At 41.4% G+C, this 24,040-nt stretch overlaps 1 protein-coding gene across 1 annotated transcript; it reads right to left on the bottom strand.

Moving 5' to 3' along the window:
• Nucleotides 1-7,629: 7,629 nt before the first annotated feature.
• st8sia6 (ST8 alpha-N-acetyl-neuraminide alpha-2,8-sialyltransferase 6) lies at nucleotides 7,630-23,088 on the bottom strand. The gene is made up of 7 exons (XM_015948862.3): nucleotides 22,729-23,088; nucleotides 21,743-21,811; nucleotides 21,547-21,621; nucleotides 11,848-11,992; nucleotides 8,722-8,834; nucleotides 8,543-8,635; nucleotides 7,630-8,471 (listed from the first exon to the last, which is right to left on the bottom strand). The coding sequence occupies exons 1-7, from the start codon at nucleotides 22,815-22,817 to the stop codon at nucleotides 7,976-7,978; spliced, it is 1,080 nt and encodes a 359-aa protein (XP_015804348.1). The 5' UTR covers nucleotides 22,818-23,088; the 3' UTR covers nucleotides 7,630-7,975.
• Between the last annotated feature and the right edge of the window lie 952 nt (nucleotides 23,089-24,040).

Below are 24,040 nucleotides of genomic sequence, written 5' to 3'. Positions count from 1 at the left end.
TGACTCTTTCTTGAAGTAACACGAACTGTGGTTGATCACTGAAAAAGCAAAGAACCTAGATCTTCTGAATTAAATCCTAGAATCTTCTGATTAATTACAATAAAGACCTCACAGGTTAATATTTTATATTTCTGGCCTGTATTTATATAGAATATTACATCTTCATGGTCATAACAGATGAAATCATCAATTTGCCTCTGCTACACTTGTATCACCACAGGCTAAATCCTTGGCTTGCAGCATATTTACCCTGGTGTAGGGCTGCCTATACACTTTCCATCTCCAAAAGGAGAAAAATTCTTCAATCGGATTCAGGAAAGGTGAGAATGGAGGTACAGGTTCATGAACTGCTCATTGATGGTTAACCATTTTACAAATGTCTATTGGAACAGCTGCATATACTGTAGTACTGTAAATTTATAATTACAAAAATACAGTAGTATTACAGTAGCAGTACATGTTCTCTTCTCTGAATGTCCGTATGGAGGACACAGAAAAGCAGCTCAAACTGAGTTGCACTCTAAGTCCTGCTTCTCTTTCTCCTCGTCTCCCACCTCGCATACGCACTCGTCTAATAATTGTTTAAACAAAATTAGGAAGGTGCATAAATTTGGGCACCAAAAAAAAGAAAAATTTTAATAGATCCTCCCTTTGCAGAAATGACAGCCTCTAAACTCTTCCTATAGCTTCCAGTGAGAGTCTGGATTCTGGCTGAAGGCATTCTGGACCATTTTTCTTTACAAAACATCTCTTCTTCTTTCAGGTCTGAAGGCTTCTGATCATGGCCAGCTCTTTAACTCACATGTTCAATAATATTCAGGTCTGGGGACTGAGATGGCCATTCCAGAACATTTTACATGTTCCTCTGCATGAATACCTTAGTAGATGTTGAGCAATGTTTAGCTTTTCACTGATTCCTGGAAGTTGGTCTCCAGAATCTGCTGATATTGAGTGGAATCCATGCGTCCCTCAACTTTAACAAGAATCCCAGTCCCTGCACTGGTCACACAGCCCACAACATGATGGAACCACCACAATGTTTTACTGTAGGTAGCAGGTGTTTTTCTTGAAAATCATTCATCAAAGGTTTAACAAGGCTGTCTAAACGTTTGTATCCCACTGTACCTGAATCAGAAAGTATGAGAAATGTGACAAAGGGTTAAAGGGGCAGGTGACAGAATTAAAAAGATCATTTGGGTACGTTGTAAACAAACTGAAACACAAAATAAAAATGTCAAAAATGGTTGCAGGAATGTTAAAATTTTCTGTTGCACCACTTTCCGCATTTAAAACTTCAATACTTTTAAATTTGTTGCAAAAGTGTCATACAAATGTTGATTCCAACTAAACATTTACAGTCCTGACTGAGTTTTCAGCTAGTCGTGAACAGTCAGATGCCCGTGAGACACTCACTTGTATGTTTGGTAACGCAGCTGAATGGGGAACATCATCCTATGCAAAATGGCTTTTTGAATGAAATATACAATCTTTAGTGTGTTCGTGTTTAATGGATAAAAAGGATGCACAAATCAGCACCTATGCTCACTGACTTACATCAGATATTTAGCTCAGCGAAAGTATGTCACGAGGAAGATAATGTATTGAATGCAGATGGTAAACTACACAATAATAAACATTAAATACACACCTTCCAGGCTTCATTTGTAAAGTGTGGGGTGATATAGAGAGCTTCAGACAAAACATGACTGCTTACAAGATTCTTGGAGCTGGCTAGATAACTACATGAGCAGGTAACATTTTAGTCTAGTCTGTGGAATGTGCAACAAGTGGGCGAACTAATCCAGCAGGTAGAACTTTTGATATTTTTGCTATGATAATAGTGCTTGGTTCTGTTTCATACACGTGGTACAAGTCATCATAAAGGCAGTTCTGACCTGCACATGTGCCACTTTCCACTATCTCATTAGTAATAACAGAAAAGCTGCTGACCAATGGGAAAAAGCAAGCCTGTGCAAAAGAAGACAAATCAATCTTTTCAAAATGTGATGTTCTAGTTGGAGAACAAAATCCACTCTAAAATCTTTCTGAGTGCTCCATTTTTAAGATCAAGGCTACTTTCTTTCAAATCTTGAGTTACTTTGGATCCATTAAAGGCTTAGCGACACTGAATCCTTCAGACCGAGAAGTTGGTGAGAACATTTTCACTGCCTGGTCCGAGAAGTTAATGTAATACAGATCTTATTGTCTGATAAATATTTATTCTTATTTTATTTTCTCTCTTCATGCTGTGCTGTTCACATAAAAATATAGAAATGTTCACTTTGTTGTAAAGCTGGTCATCTACATGTAGAAGGTTATTTTCTGCATGACAGAAATCAGCATTAATACTTGAAGTATCAGCAGAGGTCAAAACTCACACAGAAGTGAAAACATCTCGAGTTCATCCAAAGTGCAGATATCACACACATGTGAGCTCATTTCACAGTAACTTCACTTCGCATAGATTATAACTAAGTGTTGTTGCTGCGGTAACAATTGAATTTCCCCACTGTGGGATCAATAAAGTATATTCTATTCTGTTCTATTCTGCACAAACAGCTGGACACTGACGTGGTACTGTTACACGTGCCACCACTTTGTGGCATTAAAGAGCTCATCTCAGTCTAACAAAGTCATACTGCAAATTAGACTCATGCCTTCTGAATTTTACTGGGAATTCTGCCTGATTTTAGAGAGCCGGTTCACCAAAAAGAGCCGGCTCTTTCGGCTCCCAAGTGGCTCCTCAGATTTTCTGTTGCGTGGAGTACATTTATAACCAAAATAATGCAAAACTATATGTAAAATGGTTTACTAATGTAAAAAAATACGCTACATATAAAAAATTTATCATTTCTATGGATTTAATAACTGATCACTTTAAGAAATCTCCACTTTCCGACTGCTGGTGCTCATTTTCTCACCGTCTTCGTCGCACTCTCCTCTCACTCGCTCGCCTTTTTCCTCCTCATTCTCTCTCGTCTCCCTCCGCCCGCATGTGCTCTGCTGTGTGTCTGAGTCTGATCCTCCCTCTTCCCTGCCTCTACTGCTCTGTGTATGGACAGTCTGGACACGCAGTTACACATGTTGACCAATCGTCTGTAGCTTTCACCAAAGCAAGATGGGAGGGGGAGGGGAGGGGACAGCTCCCAATGACGAGCCGGCTCCCGTCGTTCACTTCAAAGAGCCGGCTCTTAGAGCCGGTTCGTTCGCGACCGACACATCACTACAGTACTGTATCATTTCCTAAGCTTTGCCGTACAACCCACAGAAGGAAGACATAACCCACAATCAGGCAGGCTGCAGAAATAACCATCAAACGCTCTGGTTTTAGGGCACACCTACTTGAAACGTCTTTAAATTCAGTCTGCTGGTTTTCCAGCCAGGAAATTAAAGGCCGTTTGTTCTTTCCATCCAAATACATTTGTTCTCTTTAAAAAGCTGTTTTAATAACTGACTCAAACAAAGCCCCCTTCACACTGGATAAAAGCTAAACCAAGACAGAATTAGCTGGAACGTGGTTGACCTGGTGAGGTTTTCTGGTCTACTCTGAGAAAACAGCAGGCCCTGGTGGCTTAAGGCTGTGGTTTCATCAGGATTCTGGCTGGTCCTGACATGTACCCTACGTGTGCACCCAGGGCTAGATTAACACTTTGTTGTAACCTGGGCAACAATGTTAAAGGGCCCCATCATCACGACCCAAGGATCACCATAATATGGTGCACTCAAAAAAGGCAACATAGGTATCTGCTAAATTGTCATAACTCAAAAATGTTGCTTCTATTAGATAAAATCATGTTTTGTAGTTGTACATTTTTTAATCATGTAGTTTCAGCGTAACATGCAACAAGTTTAAATTTACTAAAAATATGTATGCTAACCAGGGCCAGATTAAGACTTCGTTGTATCCTGGGCAACAATATTCAAGGGCCCCATCATCACGACCCAAGGATTGCCATAATATGGTCACATACAGAATATTTTACTGTAATATGCAGTAAATATATCAATACTTGAATGCCTAACTTCACGTAACCCGCTCAGAGTAACCTTTGACCCACCTTGTGTGGACTGACCAATGAGGAGAGAGTCTTAACTTGAGGACCTCTCTACATGAGACTGACTCTCAACTGACGTTCAAAGTCGTAGGCAGCGAACAGTCTCTGTGCAGCGCAAAAGCCCGGGTGGACAGTTTGTTTAATATAGGGTGATCATATTTCCATTTCCAAAAAGAGGACAGGGGATCTGTGCCTATGACATCACACTATGGCAACGCCACACAACGCTGGGACCCATTTTTTTGTAAGAACTAAATTAATATCAGATTCTGCCAATAAAAGGGCTCTAAAACAATAAATACTTAGCATATTTACTGCAAAATCTCATTTTTCTGCTTTAGTGCTGCAACAAGGTTTTATTAATAATAAATTATAACTTTTGTTTTACTACAGCATCGGTACGCTTCCTCTGCACAGATTATTAAGGATGCTTGTTTCAGTTGTGAGATTAGATGATAGGATCAATGAAAAAATAAGTTGTCACACTGGAAACTTTCAGAGAATCCACAAATAGTGGCTTTCAAATGGTTTTGTTACTTTTTGCAAGTTTAGAAAAGAAGCAGATGAGACAGCATGTCTGATAATTTAGTTTTTCATCTGATAACATTAGAACATGTCAGTAATGTCTGAGGGGCTTTTATAAACACTGTATAACTAACACTACTGGAGAGGGTATGGATTACACAGAGCCCAGCTATGGGGGTGGGGTGGTGGTGGTGGTGGTGGTGGTGGTGGTGGGGGGGGGGGGGGGTCATTTTGCCTTGGCCCCCAAAATGTCTTGAAACGGCTCTGGGTGTGTGACTGAGTTTTGAAGGTGATCTGAATTGTATCAGATGTATAAATATTACATGTGTATAACTTATTGTTTTGCAGGTAAAAACGTGTAGTGGAGATAAATCTACCAACATTTTACTTTTCAACACTTTGTTTTGTTTTCTTGTTTTTATTTAACTATTTTCCTGTTCTGTCTGTCTCTCATCTTCCTGCATCTGCTCTAAACTCTCCAGAAAATCTGCTGCCTGGATTCTTACTTTTTCACCTCATCAGTTACTTTTGAGCAGATCAAAGGGATCTCCTGACCACAAAGCTGAGAGCGCGTTTCGATGCGTCAGTGAGGTGAAATCACCGCAGCACAGGTGATGAGCTCCGCAGCGGCAGAGCGCTTCAGGCACAAATAAGACAGAAAGTAGAGAACATGTGCGGACATGAACGATCGTGTGTTAATTATAGTTTTTGGGTTGCGCCACTTTGAGAACGGACCGTGCGCTGGACGCAGCAGCCTGGAGCGTTGCGCACCGATCATCGCTCTGCCGCTCTCTGCTGAAAAGAGTCCATAAATGATAATATAGTAATATACTGTAGGTAGAAAACTTTTTTCCGGCTCCCCTGGATGCAGGGACGAAATTTTGATTTCAGAAGTGGGGGGGACACAGCAGGCTTGTGCGGATTTGGGGTGGGGGTGTTATGTAAAGACCCCTTGACACGTCACGTGCCCATCTCAATAATTTTTCCATCCTCTATATATATATATATATATATATATATATATATATATATATATATATATATATATATATATATAATGTATATATATATATATATCAAAGTTAAAAAATGTACAACTCTATTATTATTTTTATTTATTATCATTATTGAAGTGCAGTTTTGGCTGTTGACAATGGATAGGCCATTATAGTTATTGTTTTGGGTCTTTTTTATTGTTTTTGGTGCAACATTTTCTAACGGAGTGAGATTCCTTTTTTATTAAATTTTTGTTTGTTATTTTTATTCATTTAGAAGTTCTGGTTCTGGACATTTCAATGTTAAATGAAGGTTTATTTGTTGCATTTTAAAGGGTGTACTTGCATTATTATGATATATTAACATTGTATTAGTGGTTATTTTGGTCTAGATAATGTTGACAATATCGTTTATCATCAACAATTTGTTGGACAAAATATCGTCCAGCAAAATGTGTTACTTTCCCAGGCCTAGTCAAAAGTATAAAAATTATTTATACATAAACGGTCCCTCCTGAGATCTGGCCGTTTGTTCATTTGCTGTGTTAGAGGACATGCTGAACTAATGTTTTACACATGATCATCACCCTAACATTTGAGTGTATAAAAACATATTAAATATGTTTTTCCCCTTAAAAGTGTTTAAACAGTTGTTGCATTTCAACACACAAAAAATAAATGGAAAAAATAAGATAAATCTAATGAAAAGTGTACATCTTTGACATTAAGCTTAAAAAAATCTGTTGACGATGATGATACTGTTCATTTTTCAGAGCTTTTTAATGTGAAAATATGCATTGCAATAGATAAGTTTACAATAAAGTTAAATGATAAAAGTTTTGAAGTTACACTTCTACTACTACCACTACTAGTAATAATACTTATGATGATAATAGTAATAAAAAAATAATAATTATAATAATACGAATAAATTGTGTCTGAGGAGTCAGTTATGTGGAGGAGATGAGTTTGTAAAAGTTAGTTTTGAGTTTGTGTGTGAAGGAGGAGGTGAGTCTGAGCTTAATGCAGGGGTGTCACATGTTCCAACTTACATTTTGACTTTGAAAGAAGTCTCTTATATCCACTTTTCATTTTCTTGACATGCTGCCTCCTGGCTGTGCCTAACTACCAAAGAGTCACAAATGAACACTTATTCAAATGTTATGTAATGGAAGCTGAGCTGAGCTCTGATATTACACAGCGTCTAGTTGACGATGTGACTCAGTACCGGTGTTCCCTAGCGGCTCCAAACTAGCAAAACAACGTGAGCACGTTCTGACTGTTTACAACTTGAGTGACAGCAGCAACAGCCAATAATACGTTAGCAAGTATCAGCAGAGCCAATAGATTATCTTTTGGGCGGGTCTAATAGTAAAGCGGTTTCCGTTTCGGTCCTAGTGCTCAACCAAATCCATTTAATGGAGCGTAACATTGTTTTTGGACGGAAAAAAGTGCAGGGGACCAAAACTGCCTTTTGAAAAAGTGGGGGGGACATGTCCCACCCGTCCCCCCCCCCAAAATTACGTCCCAGCCTGGATGTGTAGGATATACAGCTCCCCATCCCTGCTCCTGGATGAAAAGCCGGACATTTTCATCAATACAAGAACCCGGACATCCAGGACAGAGTGAAAAGTGGACATGTCCGGGGAAAACAGGACGTACGGTCACACTAGTTTAATATAAAGCGGGAGATTACAGATACAGTAATTTGCTCGTGCCCTTGCTGCCCTGGGCCCTTTAGAGTTTGTGGGCCCTGGGCAATTGCCCAGTTGCCCATTTGGTTAATCTGGCCTTGTGTGCACCACTGTGGCTTGGTTGTGTTAGAATTGAAGCAGGACTGATGGTGCTGGCCTCGCTCCTAGACTATGACCCCCATCAGTGTTGCGCTGGCATGACGGGGTGTGCAACACTCAGCTGCATCCTGACACATTCCAGGAGAGTTGTGGCAGAAAAATGTGAAGTGATCATCATTTGTAGATGTTAGGATCTTTCTGGAACCTTGCTGCTGTATGATGACGGTGTTTCGGGACATGGGGAAACAGAGGAAGACACTGTTTTGTGTGTTGACCTCACACTACAGGAGGTTTATTTAATGGGATCCAGCCACTTTGTAGGAGGTCATGAGTGAGTAGCAAGGTATTAATCTAGTGTGAAGGAAGTTAAATGTAAATTTCATCTTAAAAGCAAGAAAAACATTATTCCAGACACAAGCTGGAGCATTTATGGTAATAAATAGAGTTGCAGACACAATGCATGAATGTTTACAAGATGTTCAATATCTTCTGACTGTAGCTTTTTGATTTCAGTGCAAAGTTTGTGGCTGCTGATGCGGAATTGGGAGGAAGTAGTCTGTTTCATCATGCAGTCCATTAAAAAATAAAACATTCAGAACAACAGAATTCAGTCTGACCTATGAAACCGTTTTTCATCTGGTTCACAGTCTCCCAGGTGCATCTTGAGTACACCTTGGCTGTGAAGGTTCAACAAGAGATTAAACTCATCTGGCATGGCATGGAACTTGATTTTAGTTTTCCTGTCGTCATAATAGTGGTTGGTCAGGTCTTGTGAGCTGTATGGGTGAACACCAAAGGGCCAAAATCCATACAGATGCACATTTTCACAAATTTCCAGTGCCAGGCTTGTCATGATGATGCCAGTGCTGAGCCGGACCGCCTTTAGGCCCTGAGAGCGCCAGAAGGCGGCCAGATTCCGGAGGTACGCTGGGTTGAAGAAGATGGATTGAATGGGACTTTCAAAGTCCTCTAAGGTGTAAAACGCACGGAGAGATACAGGAGTGTTACGGCCATACGAGAAGGCAGGAAGGAGCAGCATGGAATCACCGTAGCTTCGCAGATTCTCCACAAAAGGACGTCTTCGTGCCATTAGAGCTGCATACCTGCACACATAAACCAGATATGAAGAAAAGCCACAATAGAAATGGTGTCAAAGGTCATTTTCTCTTCTCACTTTTCCATGAGGATGCTTGGGTTTGCTGTCACAAGGTGTGTCTTGATGCCAACATGTTTTTCGTATCCGTTAGATAAAGGTGGGAGGTTACACCTGGACAGATGACGCCAACGCAGATTTGTTTTATATCATTCCTTTAAAGGAGGAGTTTGATTATTTCCACTGAACAAGTTTCTCACCTGATAACAAATTCAGCTGAATCGATCGTTTTCCCACAGCTGCTGTTTGCCAGGATCCCACCGTTTCCAACAACAGCACACGTGTGCAGTGTTTTATTGGAGAAAGGATGTCCCTGGAGTCAATAAAAACAAGAGGAAAAACAACAATGATTTAGAAACACAGTATCTGTTCTGCTTTGTTAATGTGGGTGGATCTGCATCATGAGAGAAGGGAAGTAAACAGACCATTAAATGATTCTGTACAGTTAAAAAAAGAAGTGAAATTTTTTGTGGAAGTTTTTTCTTCCCCTCAGTGTGAAAGTTTATCATGATTTAGTTTTGTTTTGTTGTGGGACTGATTTAGTTACTATGGCAACTCACAAAATAACTCAAACTTAGATTTTGCTAACTCAGGCTCTAATTCACCAATGCATTGCATCTTTTTTGCAGGTACATGTTTTTTGTTCCATTTGCCCCTGATTATGCATCTCTCTCACATTTAAATCAAGTGTTTTTTAAAAAAAAAGGAAAACCAAAATGCATGGGACTGCTAACGATTAGGGCTTTTTGCAGCATGCATTTAGCATTTACAGTCTCCTGCCAGCTGATGGTAAAGTAACGGGGAATGATGTGTATGGTTTCCTTAACAAAAATAGATCAGGCATGTCAGGAAAAACAAACTCGTTTCTTCTAGTGACGAGTGTCAGGCGTTGTTGCTTTTACAAATACGTTTAAAATGCGGTGCATTCCTGTTATTGCACTTTTACATTCAGATTGAAAAAAAAAACACACACTAAACCCCAAGTGATTATTTTATCACATATTAAAAATCCAAATCTCTCCAAAGAAGTCAGGAAAAGTCAAACTCATAATATCTAGTAACCATATTGGTTTCTATACTGGAGGTCCAACTCCAACACTACAGCTGATTAGCTGTGACGTCAGTTCGTGAATCTAGCAACAATCCGGAAAGTGCTACATTAGCTCGGTCTGTTTGGTGTTGTCTGACTGGACTGAGGACGTTGGCATTCCAGAACTGAAAGGTTAAATGGGGTAAGTGATTGGGCTGATTAAATCAGGTTGATGTTTTAGCTTTGGTGCCCCGATGTTGCTGGTTAAACATCTCCTGGTTTTTATTGTAAACATAATTTCTGTTTACTCATCACCCCGACCAGCGGTATGACTTTTTCATTCCCAGGGTCATCATCACACACGCCACTCAGTTGTTTGTTTTAATCATCTCACCTCCTCAAGACACTTTTAAAGTTTAAGGTACATTTCAGACTGTCCAACTTCTAACAAAATGTAGCAGATTTAGAAAAAATCTGAAAATGTTGTGTAGGGTTTTTGCATAGACAGCAAAGAGAAGTTGTTTATATTTCAAGGCTTTATTTTTGCCCCCCATCCCCGTGAAGCTGAATTAGGTGTTCCTGTGTCTTTTAGGTTCAGGCAAAAATTAGGTTCAATTTTAGGGTCACTTTTAGCAAATATTTGAAATAAAGCAGACTTTATTAGTCTGGTTTTGATCTATGAGGAGAAGCAGACTTTGGTGCCTCTGAGCTGTATGCTGTCCCGATAAAAAAAATACACCCCTAAGATGAAATTTGTGAAATCAGATTTAGCCTTTTTGCATCATATGTTAAATTATTTACCCACTGCAGATCCTGCATAAAACAGTGGAGTCCTGTAGTGTTTTGCTCCTCAAGGGCCACTATCCAGCATGCTTTGCTTTTCTGCCTCAGCACACTTGATTTAATGGTTGAATCAACTTTCAGGATGTGCTCAAGTTTTGCATGAAGCCGTTAATCCTCTATTCATTTAAATAGTGAGTGCTGGAGCAGAAAAACACCCAAGACCTGCAGGATAATGGCGCTCAAGCAAACTTCTGCTTTGAGTCAACCAGTTTTATCTGCTTTTAAATATTGCTGCTAACTGATGTTTAACAGTGAGGAATAACAAACTGCTGTCTTGAGCCACTTCTAAAGGTCACAAGAGGCAGAGAAGAATGCCAACTAAAAAGTAAACATAATATAACATTTGTGCACAAACTAAAAGTTGGAATCGAATAACCTGAACTGTGAGCTGGCGAAGCTCTGATAGACTCTTGTATGGATTTTTATGCTCCTAAAGAGCTTTGATATCTGGGCAGCTTTACTAGTATAGCAGATTTCAGACACAGAGACAATTCAATGTGCTTTCCAGGAACAAAGCAGCAAGAACATTGAAATCAATGTGACAACATAAAACTGCAGATTTTAAAGTCAGAATTAAAATACAAAGATGAAATTAGTTGTGCAAATAAGATACAACAGCAAAGTTCGACTGAGCAGTTACAGTGCAGAAGGTGCAACTTAAAAAACATAATTATTCATTTCTGAGAGAATATTTTGAGCTATGATAAAACTGAAGGCTATGGGAGTTTGAGTGTGCTGAGAGCGGTTTTAGAGAAAACAATCAGTCCTTTAAGAGTGAGAAACAAACCAGGTAAAAAAAAAAGACTACATTCTGATGTGGAAATGTTCATCAACTGTCAGATGAACATTCAGTGGAACAAAAGAACAACTCAAAACATAAATGCATCAAAACACCAGGTCAGTCATGTAAAGTCAAACTTTTGGTGTCTCATTTCAACTCTGAATGATTTTTCTACTGTGGAGTCCACCTGAGCTAACCCTTTGCAGGGTCCTCATGCTCCTCATAGAAATGTCTTTTTCACCATGACGGATAATATAATGAACTATTTGCGTGCATTGAAACTGAAAAACAAGCTAGTTTGTAGCCTTATATCCATTTGATTTTGTTTATTTCTGCACTAACAGACAAAGGTAAAAACCAACATGCCTCCATATAACTTTTATTGAAGAAAGCAGGTGATAATGGATAGCAGCTATCAGTCAAAAGGGCTGACAGCTTCAAAAGAAATTGCAGATTTGCTCCGAAGACTTTCGTGGCGGACCCACGTGATCAGGTGACGTGGGTGTAAATGGTCAATAGAAATCAAAAGGGTGCTGGGCTTTCTCACCCGTTTACCAAAATCCCGTTGTTGTCAATGGAGGTTGGGATAGGAAGATGGGTGCTTAGTGCTGATTTGCTGGCATCCCTAAAAAATGCTAACATGTTAGCACTCATAAAAAGAAAACAACTCACTTTTGGAAATGTGTTGAAAATCTCTTGGTTCACCTGGAGGGTCCTTTTCCTTTCACCGTCATACACAAGCTTTGATCCCAGTGGAGTGTTATTCTGGGTGATGATGGCTTTGTCAAAACATTTGCACTTTCTGTTGAGCAGAGACCTGGAGAATCGCAACATATGCGGAGTAAAAAACTTGTGAATTTTCTTTAAACATAAGGAGTTTCATTCAATTCAATTCCATTTATTTATATAGCACCAAATCACAACAAGAGTTGTCTCAATTAGTTTAAAGTTTCCTATGTAAAGAAACCCAGCAGACTGCATGGAGTCATTGACTTTCAAGACTTTGAAAAAATGGGACCCAATGCCTCCCTGCTTGACACTCAGGATTAAGGGGTTGGATTGGGGGGTTAAACCACCAAATGGTCCCCGAGCGCGGCTGTGTCTGCAGCTCACCGCTCCCCCAGGGGATGGGTCAAATGCGGAGAACACATTTCGCACACACAGCAGTGTGTGTGACACCTAATGGGACTTTAACTTTGTGTCAGTGACTTTGCTGCAATCCCCAAACTCGGCAAAATCTGATTTCTAAGAGTTTTTTTAAGCCTATTTTTACACTGAAAGAATCTAAATTTAGATTATTTTGCTAGTTTTTAAAATTCTAGCCAATAAGCTTTTGCTTATGCCATTGGCAAGAAACTCTGGATCATATTTAAGAATATTTATCTAATTTTAATTTATGCTATTTTTAGGGGAGAATTTATTTTCTTCATAAACTAAAAATAGGATAACCTGTCTAAAAATTAGGCTTTCTTAGAAATAATAATAAAAAAAAAATAATAATAATTATAATAATACATTTTATTTGGAGCAACTTTCATAAAACTAAAGGTCACTGTACAATCAGGTTAAAAAAATAACAAAAACATTGAATGACTAGGAAATTTAAAACCCAAAAAAGACATCAGATAAAACACCAATAACAGTTACAGTAAATGAGCAATCCTGAACAGATGAGTTTGTTGGTGAAGGCTAGTCATGTTCCTAAAGCTTGGTTTATGCTTGACGCATTCACTTTCCTCGCGGTGATGCGGCTCGCGGATGGAACGCGCTTCACAACTCGCAGCGTTTATGGTTTGTGCGGCTCGTCTCTGCGGTGAGTCAATATTCTCCCAAACTGAACGGGGCAGCATGGAGCTCTACGGCATGCATCCATCACTACACCATAGTAGAAGTAGAAATTACTGTTTACAACATGGCATTTCAGCATTTTTAACAGCGTTCTCGTCTTTTCCGACAGTGCGAGCTATTTCTCTCCAAGAATTATTAACAACATGTTGATCACGGTGATCTCTGAGAGCTGAATCATACAAATGTCTGTATTTACGAACCTCTGCCGTACTATTTCTTGCCGGTCCGCCATGTTTTTCCGCGTCCGTCCGTCCGCGTGGTTAGAAATTTTCCGAGGTGCGCGTTGCGGAAATTCTGGGCCGTGCGGTGGCGCGGTGGAGGGGCATGGTTGTTAAAATGACGCAAAATGACGCAACTTTTCCGCGCGGAGCCGTGCGGACCTCGCGGACACGTCAAGCATAAACCAACCTTGTAGGTAGGTCCATAGGGAAGGTGCCGATCTGATCCCGTCATCCTATTGTGACAAGGCGTGTAGGTGGATTTGTTAAGTTGATGGAAAAAGAGAATCTGAGCATGTGAGAGGGTTTAGTGACTTGCAGGAGCCGTGAGAGATATGGGGAGGCAAGATTATGAATGGCCTTATTGACCCTTTGCACTGACGTCACCTAATCACGTGGGTCCACCATGGTGGACGGCAAAAGCATGTAAACAGTGAGCGACACGATTACTAAACAAAGTAGAGCCTGAAACTGTTTTTGCGATCAAAACAAAAACAAAACTCCTCCAACTTCCTTCAACTAGTTCATGCCCAGTTCAGTTATCAGAAGAAGTAGCGCATCTAGCGGGGGCTCATAGAGAGCGGTATGCTAACTAGCTTACCAACGTTAGCTTACTTCTCTCTGCAGCTGTTCACCGATGTAAACATGCTGCTGACTTTGCCTAAATTCACCCCTCTGGATTTATAACTTTATGTTGTAAACAGCGTTTCACTTTACACCAAAGCTGATTGTTAAAAGTCCGGATCCCTACCAGCTTCTGTTGCTGGTGGGGTTACCGGGTTCAGCTGCTGCTCTCACACCGGAATGAGAAGATCTCTGAACGCCGACGCTCATATAAATAAATAACGTCATTTTAACACACGTAATCATACATCGGAGCTTTAATATTGTTAATAATTGTCTCGCTTTACTCTACAGTGGACGGAGCGCAGCCTCCGTGGTGTAATACCCATCCATCAGGATTATCAATAACTAGTATAAACACATCACATTTATCCCTGTCCCCGTCTTCCTCGTGAAATAAATGAACGTTAATCTTACCCGGTAAAAACATGTTCGCTGCTAATCTGAGGGCTGCTAGTCCGCTTGATTCATCGCTGCAGTTCATCTCCGTCCTCAGTCTCCATCAAAGTTATTAAAAAAACAAAACGAGTTGAGTTTACGTCCTTGTCTGTTAGTGCAGCCGACCACGCAGCAAGCTAAAACCATTTTACTGTCAAATCAACTAAATAAAAGAGATAAAAGGCTACAAACTGGCTTGTTTTGACCACCTTCACTGGAGTTTGGGTGTAAACGGTCTTTTTGCCGTCCATCATGGCGAAGGCGGCGGTCTCATGAGTGGCGTGACGTCACGTGCAAAGAGTCAATATGTAAGGACATAAAATTTGTAGTTGACCCTGAACTTTATTGGTAACCAATGAAGCTGGTGAACAACAAGGTGATGTAATAATAATAATAATAATAATCCATTTTATTTAAAAGTGTCTTTCAAGGGACACAAGGACACTTTACAGCAATAAAAAAACAGCAAAGAAGCCAAGTTAAAAACAGCAAAAATCACACACAGAAGCCTAAAAATACATGATGAAATCAATAAAGATGGAAAGGGTGACACTAGCAGTATGCAGTCTGAAACAGGTGGGTTTTGAGTCTAGATTTAAAGGAAGAGAGCTAGTCAGAGTTACAGATGGCTTGAGGGAGAGAATTCCAGAGACGGGGAGAAGAGCTGCTGAAGGCTCTGCTCCCCATAGTGCTGAGACGGAAAGGTGAGACAGAGAGAGTGATAGAGGATGATGGTCTGAGGGAACGGATGGGAGAGATAATGTGAATGAGGTCAGACAGGTATGGTGGAGAAAGGTTATGGATAGCTTTAAATGTGAGGAGAAGGATTTTGAAATCTATGCGTTGTCTAACAGGAAGCCAGTGAAGCTGTTGCAGGACAGGCCTGATATGGTGTGACTCATAGGGGTTTTAGAAATGATGCGTGCAGCAGAATTCTGGACCAGTTGGAGCTTATAGATGCACTTTTGTGGTAAACCAGATAGGAGTGAATTGCAGTAGTCGATTCTTGAGGTGACAAGGCTGTGAACAAGTATGGAAGCAGAGTGGGGGGTGAGAGAGGGGCGAAGGCGATTAATATTGCGCAGGTGAAAGTAGGCAGACCGAGTGATGTTAATGATGTGGGATTGAAATGAAAGAGTGGTGCCAAGGATGACACCCAAGCCCCCTTCAGACAGGCCATGAAAAACGGAAATGTTCCGGAATCTGTCCGTAAGACCTTTCTGTCTGAATACAAACATCCGGATAACGTGTTCCGGAATTTATCCGGACGAAGCCCCTAGTAACAGGTCCGGACTTGTTACGGACAGGGTGGCTGATTCAGACTGGTGAGGTAAAGTTCCGGACAAGAGGGAGGGGGAGGTCGGAGGGGACCGGGGGACGCTGTGTGCACCTAGTTAGCCCGCTGCTGTATCATGCGGCGAACCACGGCAGCTCGCCTCCTACGGTACCGTCTAGACGCGCGACGGAGCGCTTCACACCGCTTCTGTGATTCCTTTAACCATTGAGCTTCATCATCCAGGTCTCTTATGCGTCTTCGTGTGCGCAGAATTATGCTTAAGCGCCTCGTGATTTTTATCTTGAGAGGCGCTATAGAAATGATATTTTCTTCTTCTTCTTAATAAGTCCGATTCACCCCCCCCAACCCCCCCCCCCAACCCCCCCCCCCCCCCCCCCCAACCCCACCCCCGCCGCCGTCAGACATCTGGAACTTTTCCCTGCTGTGTGAACGCAGCCGAAAAGACAAGTTCCGGTACAAAAGTGGTGTGTCTGAAAACACAGTTCCGGTTAAAAACCGGATTGAATTGTCCGCAAATGTTCCAGAATGTCTGTCTGAAAAGGGCTCCAGACTCTTAACCTGCAGGGAAGGAGAAACAGAGGAGGAATCAACAGTAGGGGAAAACTTGGAGCTTTGGATAAGGTGGATTTGGTGCCAACTAAAAGGATTTCTTTTTTGTCACTGTTAAGTTTGAGAAAATTTGCGGTGACTCAAGATTTAATTTCAGCTAGACAGGAAGAGAGGGAGGGGGCTGGAAGTGGAGATTGGGGTTTTAAGGAAAAGTAAAGCTGGGTGTCATCGGCATAGCAGTGAAAATGAATGTTTAATTTGTGAGAGATATGACCAAGTGGAAGGAGGTAGATAATGTGATCAGAGTAGGATGTTTTGGTGATTATACAAGCAGACGGACTTTGAACCAGTTGAAGTTTATGTAGTAACTTTCAGGACAGACCAAAGAGAAGTGTTTCAACAGCCCAGGCAGGAGGTGAGCAAACTGTTGACTAAAATGGCAGTAGAGTGATTTGACAGAAATGGACACAGGAGGTTAATATTCTGCAGGTGAAAGTCAGCTGATCAAGTGACAGAACTGATGTGAGACTGGAAATCAGTTTTTGTAGCGTACTAAGCAACCATGTGGAGGAAAACTCCCCTTTAACAGGAAGAAACCTCCAGAGGATCCTGACTCAGTAGAAGCAGCCATCCCCTGTGATTCATTGGGGGTTTGAGAAGTCTGAGCGCGCACACACACACACACACACACACACACACACACACACACACACACACACACACGCACACGCACACGCACACACACACACTAAGCAGTGTTTCTGCAACACATTCTCACACCTGTAGCATCAAAAAATGTCGATGGGTGACCAAGTGTTTGTTTTCAACGCGTTGGGAGCCCCATCGCGGTCTGGAGGCAATGTGCTGTGCCAGAGTGTCATTTTCCGACTGCTGCGATAAAACAGTAGCCTGGCAAGCCAGACTAAATAAATGTATTAATTAGTCTGGCAACTCTCCATTGACGGCTCTCGGTTGTGGGGCGGGTTCTACCATTGTCTTTCAAATGATCTCCGCATTCCACTGGACAATGTATGTGACGTACTCTTGTTTCATTCTGTTGCATCATCCCACCCACCAGGCATATAGAGTGCCCTGATTGGCCCACAAAGCGGATAAAGCTCTGTGATTTGTTCACTAAACAGATAGAGCACTAAGATTGGCCCACCATTATGGACCAATCACAGCTCTTTATGTGTTTGAAACCCCTCTAGAGAGCTGTGATTGGCTAGCCAGAATGCTGTTGGGGCTGCAGAGGTTCCAGTGGAGCATTCCTAGCAGTGTTGCCAGATGTACGATAATTATCGTATTTGTACCATAATTTTGGGCTCTGTACGATGTACGATCAATAGTTTCAAAAATCCTCAAATGTACGATAATTTCACATTGCATCTAGTAACACCATATTTTGCTGTGGCTTTCCCAAGTCAATTACATAATTTTAAACTGTTCTGAAGTCAGATTTCACCTCAGTGCTTACAGGTTTATAAATGTCTCCTACAAACTAATGAAAAAGAGAAGTTTGAAAATGATGTGAAAAACGCTGAAATCAAGCTATGTGGCTTTTTAGCCCAGCACAACATTGCAATGAGAAGCACAGACCACTTAGTACAGGTGATTAAAGGCATTCTGCTGTGACAGACAGTGAATCAGATGAGGAGATCGAGATCAGCAACTAGGTGAGTAGGCTTCTTTGTCATTTATTGGGTCAGTTTTTCCACAGCTGTGATGTTTTGTCGCGTGCTTTTAACCTATGTAGAAATGAAATAAATAGGACTGCGCAAATGTGCATATTGTGTCAATGCGTGGAGGTCGGAGTGGTGCTGACACACTCTGCACGTTTATAAGCATTATATTACTGGTTTTAAAGATGTTTATTTAAACAGGGCAATATAAAACACCTTCTTTGTTACATTATATTGGAGTGAGAAGTAGTTTATAGAACGTTATTATCAAATTTATAATGTACGATAATTTGTACTGAAAAACGATAATTTAAGCCTCTCTGTACGATATTGTGGGATTTTGGATCTGGCAACACTGATTCCTAGACCAAACTTTGCAAAGCAAGAATTTGGTCTAGTTCACTAGGCTAGTAAAACAGAGATTTCACAGAATTGTGACATTTACCCTCGTGCAATTTAACCTTCCCCTCACCTCTATCCTAACCTTAACCGTCTTGCTGATGGAAAACGTTGTTTCTAGTTGTAACGTCCCTCTCCAACACAGTTAACAGGAAGTTTAGAATAAGAAACTGGGTTAAGGTCAGGATGTGGGTGAGGGGAAGGTTAAATAGCAAGAGGTTAGAGGTTAAATGTCAGTAAAATTTGCGTTTTACTGCGACAGTCGGAAAACAACCCTCTGGCACTGCGTGTCTGGAGGCCTTGGGCTCCCAAAGCATCGAAAACAAACGCTTGGTCACCCATTGTCATTTTCGATGCTTCGGGTGTGAGAATGTGTTGTTTTCTATGGCTGCATGCATTTTAATTTCTTATTATACATTCAATTTCTTAACAAAACAAACTTTATTGTCTTTATCTGTGTTCATCTGTAATTAACTCAACAGGTGAACTAGTAGTAGCACATTCTATGTTATAGAAAGTAAAAAGTTTATATCAGGAGAGGTAGAGATCCTATTCTTCTGTATGAATAAGTAAACCAGTTCACGCCATTTTCAGTTAATATCGAACTGTTTATCCTAACTTACTGGAATCCATTCATCCATCCAGCCATTGTCATTTGCTTTATCCGGAGTCGGGCCGCGGGGGCAGTAGCCTAAGGCGAGAGGCCCAGACTTCCCTCTCCCCAGCCACTTGGGCCAGCTCCTCCGGGGGAATCCCAAGGCGTTCCCTGGTCAGGTGAGAGACATATTCCCTCCACCGTGTCCTGGGTCTACCTTTAGGTGTCCTCCCAATTGGATGTGCCCGGAAAACCTCACCAGGGAGGCGCCCAGGAAGTATCCTGACCAGATGCCCAAACCACTCACTGGAATCTAGGAGTTTAAATTTAGAACACACATTCTGTTCCTCCGCCTTAATCCTTGTTTTGACTTCTCCTTCTTAGTTTGTGGGTAGTCTTCCTTTTTTCCATGAAAACCACCATTCTTTCAGTCTGTTGTTTATTTTCTCTAAGCTGCCTGAAATAAAGAGCTAAGATCGTGATTTAGAGCGATCACAACTGGATTGTAGGGATATGAATGCCTACCTACGTTCTTCGACAGTCAACTTAGGAGTGACATTATATAACGCTTTCACCTTTGTGGGTGCGGTTGTATCGTCCTCTTTTTACCACTTGCGATGTCTGGCCAAAGTGAAGTAATTTTTAACTAGGAAGGACCTTGAGACTGTTGTGCATGCGTTTATCACCTCTCGTTTAGACTACTGTAACTCTGGGGTAAGACAGAGTACAGTAGCTCGTCTGCAGCTTGTGCAAAACGCTGCGGCAAGACTCCTAGAAGGGAAAAGGAAATATCATCATGTGACACCCATCCTGGCAGATCTGCACTGGTTACCGGTCGTTTATAGAGTGCGTTTTAAAATTCTTTTATTGGTTTTTAAGGCATTGAATGGGATGGCACCAGAATATTTATCTGACTTGCTACAGCCATATACAGTAACTCCTCTAATATTAGCCTGTATTTAATTAACTGCCGGGTATCATATTTTGGCTGGTGTCGGAGTCAGCGGAGGTGAATAATGGCCGTTTTTTTATTGTGGCCGGGTGGAATGTGGTAACAAGCAAGTACGGGGGGCGGTTGTGTCATCCGTCTCACTTTCGATTTGCCAGTGATAGACCGCGAGGGTAACTAACCGTGCGGAGACGAAGAGGAGGCGAAAATTTCATATCAAGTTCAAAGAGAATGTGCTGATTATGCTGCAGAACACTCTGGGGAGCAGTAGCAGGGGTTGTATGAACTAGTCACTAGTCGACTTCACTGCTCTATAGTGACTTGTTATGCCTGTCATCGACTAGTCGCTGTCACGTGATAATGACCGGCAAGATGCAGTCCACGGAAAAGACAGCAGCCTGTTGTCAGCAGGTGACAAGTTCCTGCGGGTCTGGAGGCAACGCGCTATGCCAGAGCGTTGGTACCGACACCCGCCATAAAACGGACATTTAACCAAATTGTGACGTTTACCCTCTTGCAATTTAACCTTCCCCTCACCCCCATCCTAACCTTAACCAGCTTGCGCATGCAAAGCTCTGATTATTGATGCGCTCCAGACATGTGCGTCCTGAGCACGGCCACAGTAACATTATCAAATCAGGTGTTGCCACCTCAAAAACTAATTTAACACGCGATCGTTCATGTCGGCTCATTTCCTTTTATGTTTTCTGTCTTTTATTTGTGCCTGATGCGTTTCGCTGCAGTGGAGCGGGGCGCATCACCTGTTTTGTCCTCGGTGACGCACCGATCACTGATGTGGCCGGCGAGCACTCTGCTGTTTTTGCAGTCGGTAGATCTTTTAGAACTGCAGTTCAAAGGTAACTCATGAGGTGAATATATATGAACCCAGGTAGCAGTTTTTCTTTAGGATTGAGAGGAGATGCAGGAAGATAATAAACAGATACAGGACAGAAAAATAGTCAAATAAAAACAAGTTAGTTTTTGTACCTGGTGGTTGCAACAAACAGACACCATTGAAGGTAATCAGAAATGAGGAACAGAAAATGAAATAATTATTGTAATGTTTAGAGCAGCAGGAACTCCGAGAGGCTGCAGGCGCATCAGTGAGTTTGCGGCCGCTGCGCAGGGGGAGGGGGCTGAAACAGAAACTACCGTTGTTAAAAGAAATGTGTTTAACTTTGAAAATGGGCGCTATTTTAATTGTCAAAAACTCCAGCGAACCATTAGTTCATTTTGCTCAAATAGAAATTGAGGCCTGTCTCTAATTCTGGTCCTCCTTCCAATAAAGGCCTGGAGCTTGATGAGCTTGAGTCAAATACAGGCCCGGGCCTGTATTAGAGGATTTACGGTATACCTAGTCGTTCGCTCCACTCAGAGAGTCACCATATGCTTCTAGTCCCCGCAACTAGGCTCAAAACAAGAGAAGACAGGGCTTTCGGTAGCAGGCCCGAAATTATGGAATGATCTTCCATTATCTATGCAACTTTCCACGTCAGTAGAGGTTTTTAAGAAGGCGCTGAAGACCTGTTACTATAATCTGGCTTTTAAATCTGTGTGTTAACTGATGTTGTTTTGTATTTTCCTGTTTTTTTTTTGTTTTGGTTTGGTTTCCTGTATATTCTTTGTTTTTATCTTTTTTAGTTTAGTCTTGTTCAGCACCTTGGTGACATAATATATGTCTGTAAAGTGCTTTTATAAATAAAGGTGATTGATGATGATGATGACAATTGCAACAAATAGAACCAAAACTGAGTTTTAGGGGATGTCTTTACCTGAAATTTTGGTAACTGTCCTCTTGTTTCTTCCAGGTTTGAGAGTAAAGCTCTAAAGCTTTCTTTATATCCTCCCTGAAACACAAACACATCCAGAAACACAGTGAGGTTTGTAATCCCCTATAATATGACTTGATTCAATCATGGCATAAAGAAGGAGGCCCCCGAGGGAGAAATCTGCAACGGTTAGACTCACCTGCAGTCTTTACACGAAGCAGAGGACTGAGGCTCTGTTTTCGCTTGCTGTGGGTTAGGGTCCACATTACTGAAAAAACAGTGAGAGAGTGAAGATTGAGGACTTATTTTGCTTTGAGCAACATCATCAGGGCTGGTCTCCTAGAGAAAATCTGTCTTAAATCATAGTTTTGGGTCACTGTTTGTGTTCAAATGGGAATCTCTGTACAGGAAACAGAAATGATGGGATCCTGCAAGTTTATTTAAACATCTGATGGTTTATTTAGAAAATCTCTTAAATGAACAGATACCTCACTGATAGACAAATCCTGTGAATTGATCACCACCGTGCAAACCTGCAAGTCAAGACCTTTTGTTTTGTCACCCAGACTTCCTCCTGTCTGTGGTTTGAGTTTCTTGTACAGAGCAAACTATCTCTTCCTGTTTTTGAGCACAACCGGCTGCATACATTTGTTTTCAGTTTAGAATTCACAGCGTGGTAAAGGACTTAAGGAAAAGGTTGTGATCATGTTACAAACACAAACTGGCCAAATAATCAGAGCACAGTTTAACCAGCCCCTTGCTACAGGAAATGTTTAATTATAAAGACTTTTGTTGCTATTTTTGGAACAACAGTCATTTATTTAGGCTTTCATTTTATAGCAATGTAAACAAAAAATTCATTCTAGTTTGGACATTATGTCAAGAAAGGATGTTTTGAAGAACCTGCAATTCACCTTTTTTTTACTGTATTTAATGAAGGAATTCATGTTAATCCAAAACAATCAGATGCAATAATATATTCTGAGAAATGTTATTTTTGTTCAAATAATGTTTTTCCCTCCAGTTTTTAATCTTAGAAGATCAGAAAGCACTAAAAAAAACACCATCTGCCTCCAGTTTGTGTAAAACCCCGTCATCACCATGACTCTGCCTGTTTTAACACGTGATCAAGACTTTAATCAAATGAATCAACAACTGCCTTACCGTGTTTAAACCGTTACTTACTTGTTGTCCAGCGTGTACCAGATCAGCATGGTCAGCAGGCTCCCCACAAACATCAAAGAGAGGAGTGGCTTCAAGAGGTGTCCCCTCATACCTCTCCCCTCCTGCTCACTTGCCCTCTGTTTCGTTTTCCTTCACGTGTTATCTGCTGTCTGTCACGCCGGCTATGAGTCCAGATTTCCTCCTGAGTGCAAACACAGCCTCACCAAAAGGAAAATTTTGTTCCCCTGGTTGCTTTTCCTTCATTTCAATTCTTCACCTTCTTCCTCAGAGTCTGACTTGAAAAAGCTCTCACTCTTGGGAAAAGTAGTCCTCTCAGTCATTTCTCCACTTGTCTAGACAAGCCCTTTAGGCCTTCTGTTTATCAGTACTTTGTCTTTCCTCTTTTCCTTCTCGAGTCCGGTGTAGCAGAGTTGAAACAGCAGCTTTGTTGCTCAGCACTCGGCATAAATCCCCGTCATGTCTCTTTGGTCTGGTCAACTTTTAGCCTTCAGGCTCTTTTTTTTTTCTTGTGCTCACACACAGACACACTCTCACAGCCCCGCTGCTGCTCCCCGCCCCAAACCGGAGCCCCAGCCTTCCTCCTCTGCTTGCCCCTCCTGCCTTCAGCTGTCCTCCACCCACCCACCCTCTCCCTTCCCCTTTTTGGAGCCAGTAACCCGAGCGTGTGTGTGTGTGTGTGTGTGTGTGTGTGTGTGTGTGTGTCAGAAAGAACGTCCAAACTAATGAGAAACTGGAGCTTTTCGATAAATCTCAGACATACCCCCAAGAAGTCTCACACAAACCTATTTTATTGAAATGTCATAAATGTTCAGCCCATCTAATGGAAAAAGTTTATTTTTTTGTATTTTGAAGCTAAAATCTAGTAAATAAACCTGCTTCACAAATAACAGCATTTCTGAGGGGATCAAGTATTTAACTAACAACAAACAGCTGACTGAAATTAGAGACGCTGAAGCCAGAGACATGCTAGAAGTTAAAGCGAGGACAAGTCCTGGCTAAGCATGGGAATAACACAACGAACTCCCAGCCCGACTACATTTGTCTCCACTGACTTTAGTTTGAAGAGGAAACTTCTTGCTGTGTCTGGCCCGATGGTCTGGCCAGTGTCTGGTGACTACACGCTGAGTAAGCACAGCTCCTCATCACACACAAAGAAGATCAAAAACAAAGGAGTTTGGGGGAATTCTCTCTCTGGCCAACATTAGCATCTGCAGGAAATACATTGTTATGAATGTTTAAGCCTGCGATCTGCTGAAAAAAGGACACTCAGTTAAATCGAACTGAAAATGTAAAAACCATGCTTTTTAAGACA

This window comes from Nothobranchius furzeri, chromosome 5 (genome assembly GCF_043380555.1).
Source record: "Nothobranchius furzeri strain GRZ-AD chromosome 5, NfurGRZ-RIMD1, whole genome shotgun sequence".
Classification (NCBI taxonomy): domain Eukaryota; kingdom Metazoa; phylum Chordata; class Actinopteri; order Cyprinodontiformes; family Nothobranchiidae; genus Nothobranchius; species Nothobranchius furzeri.
Note: the sequence above shows the minus strand (reverse complement) of the source record. Positions and strands in the feature narration are given on the sequence as shown.

Excerpts from the sequence above, each read along its gene's own strand:
- st8sia6 (XM_015948862.3), bottom strand. The coding sequence starts at position 22,817 with ATGAGGGGACACCTCTTGAAGCCACTCCTCTCTTTGATGTTTGTGGGG. Across the intron at positions 21,622-21,742 it reads GCTTCGTGTAAAGACTGCAG|GGAGGATATAAAGAAAGCTT; the intron begins GTGAGTCTAACC and ends TTTGTGTTTCAG. Across the intron at positions 8,636-8,721 it reads TCAGCTGAATTTGTTATCAG|GTGTAACCTCCCACCTTTAT; the intron begins GTGAGAAACTTG and ends TCATCTGTCCAG.